This window comes from Gossypium raimondii, chromosome 7 (genome assembly GCF_025698545.1).
Source record: "Gossypium raimondii isolate GPD5lz chromosome 7, ASM2569854v1, whole genome shotgun sequence".
Taxonomy (NCBI): domain Eukaryota; kingdom Viridiplantae; phylum Streptophyta; class Magnoliopsida; order Malvales; family Malvaceae; genus Gossypium; species Gossypium raimondii.
In genome coordinates this window covers 47,821,688-47,824,797 of record NC_068571.1, presented here as the reverse complement: position 1 = coordinate 47,824,797, position 3,110 = coordinate 47,821,688, and the positions used below count along the sequence as shown (strand labels likewise).

Genomic DNA, 3,110 nt, shown 5'->3' with positions numbered 1-3,110 from the left:
TATATATATCTTCATAATAATAATAGCAGCTTAATTAGTTTTATTCATTTTTTCTTTCGATGGAGAATTACTCCATAGTTTTCTCCGATGGATCTTCAGCTTCACCATCATCGTTAACCATGGCGAATCATCATCATCAACAACGAAGTTATTTGCAAAGCAACAATGGTGTAAATACATGTAAGAATATGGATGCCTCCATTGACAAGAATGAAGGGGAAGTTGCAGGGAAGAAAGGTGACAAAAAAGAGGTGATGAAGAAACACAAATATGCATTTCAAACAAGGAGTCATGTTGATATTCTTGATGATGGATATCGTTGGAGGAAATATGGCCAAAAAACTGTTAAAAACAGCAAATTCCCAAGGTATTTTTATTATCTATATTTCATCAAATTCATCCATATATTATACTTAATTTAGAGATTTAGTCTGATATAATTTTATGTCTTAAACTATATCACTAATATAGTTAATATTTTTTGGTAAGTGCCTTATTGAGTTAATGTCATTCTTGAACTGAGTTGTGTAATTATCAAATATCTTTCTTTTATAAAATAATAAACATCACTTTCAGGTTTTTTAAATTTTAAATAATGTGAAATCTAGGAAAATATATTTTAACCTAATACATCATAATTTTAATGTATTTATCATTTCAACTAAAACTTCATTTATTTATTAAATCAATTTTTATAAATATATTTGTTATATAATTTTTTCATTCACATTATCGATGTGTCATAATCTCGTATTTATTTTAAAAAATACACACCAAATCATGAATTTAAGGAATTAATCTCTATATTTCAATTGGTTTAATCAAAATCGCTAATTTATTAGTTAACTGAGTAGTCCAAATTTGAGGTTGAGCTAGATTGTTTTTAAGTGGTAAATTAGTTTTAGGAAATAACGATTTTGATTAGCATGATTTCGCTTAGACATGTTGATGGACCGGGTTATTCGTTTAGGTCCGAAGGTCCACCCGAAATTTAAAAGAGTTTAGGTAAAATATTAGGCCCGAAAAATGAGCTTAGGAAAAAATTAGGTCCATTTAAAATATGAGTCATGCTCAAGCTTGAACATTTAAGGCCTGAGCCCGGCTCGACTCGTTTTTAAATTTATAATACTTTATATTATGTTATTTTTATATATTATATAACTTTTAGGCTCATATTTCATGTCGGGCTGGGTTTGGGCAAGTATAAAATATATTAATATCATGCTTAGGCCCGATCATGATGAACACCTCTAATTTCACTTAAAAAATGGTTAAGTTAGAGTTTTTTAAAAGAATTATACAATAGGTACCAATTGAATTTTTTAATCCTATTAATAATTTGAATTAAAACATTAGTAATAGTAAAAAGATAAAATCATGACAAATTAATCAACAAGTAGTTTGGAGAAATTGTAAAGGACATTTTACTTAGGCATTTGGATAGTGTTCATTATAATTGTCGGGAGAATTCCGACTTGAACATGATCAGGTTCAAATTGTAAAACGAATGATGATAGTTTTGATAATGAAAAAAAAATTATGACAAAATCTCAAATTAAACATAGTATAAAGACAAAAACCGACCTCTAGATTCTCTTTTTCAAGTTCAAGTAACATAGCCATAAAAAAAAAAACCCAATTTTCCATGAATAATCATCTCCATTTTGGTTGTGTTTTTTTCTTGAATTGCAGAAGTTATTATAGGTGTACACATAAAGAGTGCAATGTGAAGAAACAAGTGCAACGAAGTTCAAAAGATGATGAAATTGTGGTGACTACTTATGAAGGGATACACACCCATCCGGTGGAAAAATTATTTGAAAACTTTGAACACATCCTCAAACAGATCCAAACCTACAATCCTTTATAAATAATTCTCTTTTTAATTCATTATCCAAGATTAAGACTTTCTCTGCATCTTTAGCTTGTAGTGTTATAAATGTCTACCATACTCTTCACCATGAAAATATTGAAGATATGCTTTTTATATATAGGTTAATTGCATGAGACTCTACTCAAATTATGTCTCAAATTTTAAATTCATCTCAAACTTTAAAATATCATTAGAATATTATTGTATTAATCACATTCTTTCTTCAACTTTAAATAGCGCTATGTCATGTGCTGAAATTGGTCTCTGCATAAGATCAGAAGCTGGCATATGTAATGTCTAAGTTGACAACTAGATTTTTAAAATGATCTGATTGATAAAATATTGGTACTTAAAAACTTAATTATAACATTTTGAAATTTAAAAATCAATTTTAGAATTTGAGTACGTCGCAGAGAAAAGATTGTATGAAACTGTGATTCCACGTCATTCCTATCCCTTTTCAATAGGAAAATAACAAATCAGATTTTTCTTCCTGATTTTTAGCTTTTTTTTTCCTCAAAAAATTCAAATCCAATTAAAAATGTTAAAAATCAGGAGGAAAAATCTGATTTATCATTTTCCTATTAGAAAGGAATAGAGATAACGTAAAATCACAATTTCATACAATCCCTTCTCGTACGTATCATGCCATAAAGCTTTTATATATTTGTGTCCTCTTTTTCTTTCTTGATGCTTCAAACTATCAAGATTCTCCTTATGAAAAATTGAATTTCCATCTTTGATTGAAATCTCATCAATTATAATATTAAAATAATATGGGCTCTATTACTAATTATTAATATTTATAATTCAATAAATATTAAAAAACATAATCATATACACTTTTATTAATTACCAATGTTTAATTTTGTGTGAATTGTAAAACACAATTGATTTCAATTACTTCATGAAAAATTAATAAAATATTATTAAAAACAATATAAACCTAAGTAACCAATAAAATGAAAAACAAAAGAGATAAATGCATTTCACCTTATAAATAGTTTATTAAAGTTTTAACATGTATTGATGTTGGTAAAATTAATATATATTTTTTTATGAATTATAAGAGGAGGGTAAAACCCTAACAGCAACGCGATTAGCACGACTCGAATCCAGGTCACATCTGGAACGGTGAACACTCTAACCATCAGGCCAACACACGAAATTCTTCATAAAATTAATATTATTCTTGAATGTTTACATTGTGAGCATTTTATTTAAATCGTTTTGTTTC

General features: G+C 27.4%; 1 protein-coding gene across 2 annotated transcripts; it reads left to right on the top strand.

Moving 5' to 3' along the window:
• LOC105786056 (probable WRKY transcription factor 43) lies at positions 1-1,993 on the top strand. Of its 2 annotated transcripts, none has more exons than XM_012612324.2 (2): positions 1-367; positions 1,696-1,993. In XM_012612324.2, the coding sequence occupies exons 1-2, from the start codon at positions 60-62 to the stop codon at positions 1,868-1,870; spliced, it is 483 nt and encodes a 160-aa protein (XP_012467778.1). In that variant the 5' UTR covers positions 1-59; the 3' UTR covers positions 1,871-1,993. The 2 variants fall into 2 exon arrangements, with proteins under 2 accessions (XP_012467778.1, XP_012467770.1); XM_012612316.2 differs by having other exon boundaries at positions 5-367; positions 1,693-1,993.
• The last annotated feature ends 1,117 nt before the right edge of the window (positions 1,994-3,110 follow it).

Bases quoted from the DNA above. Each gene is read 5' to 3' on its own strand.
- LOC105786056 (XM_012612316.2), top strand. From the start codon at position 60: ATGGAGAATTACTCCATAGTTTTCTCCGATGGATCTTCAGCTTCACCA. The intron at 368-1,692 runs GTATTTTTATTA...CTTGAATTGCAG, and splicing joins AAAAACAGCAAATTCCCAAG to AAGTTATTATAGGTGTACAC.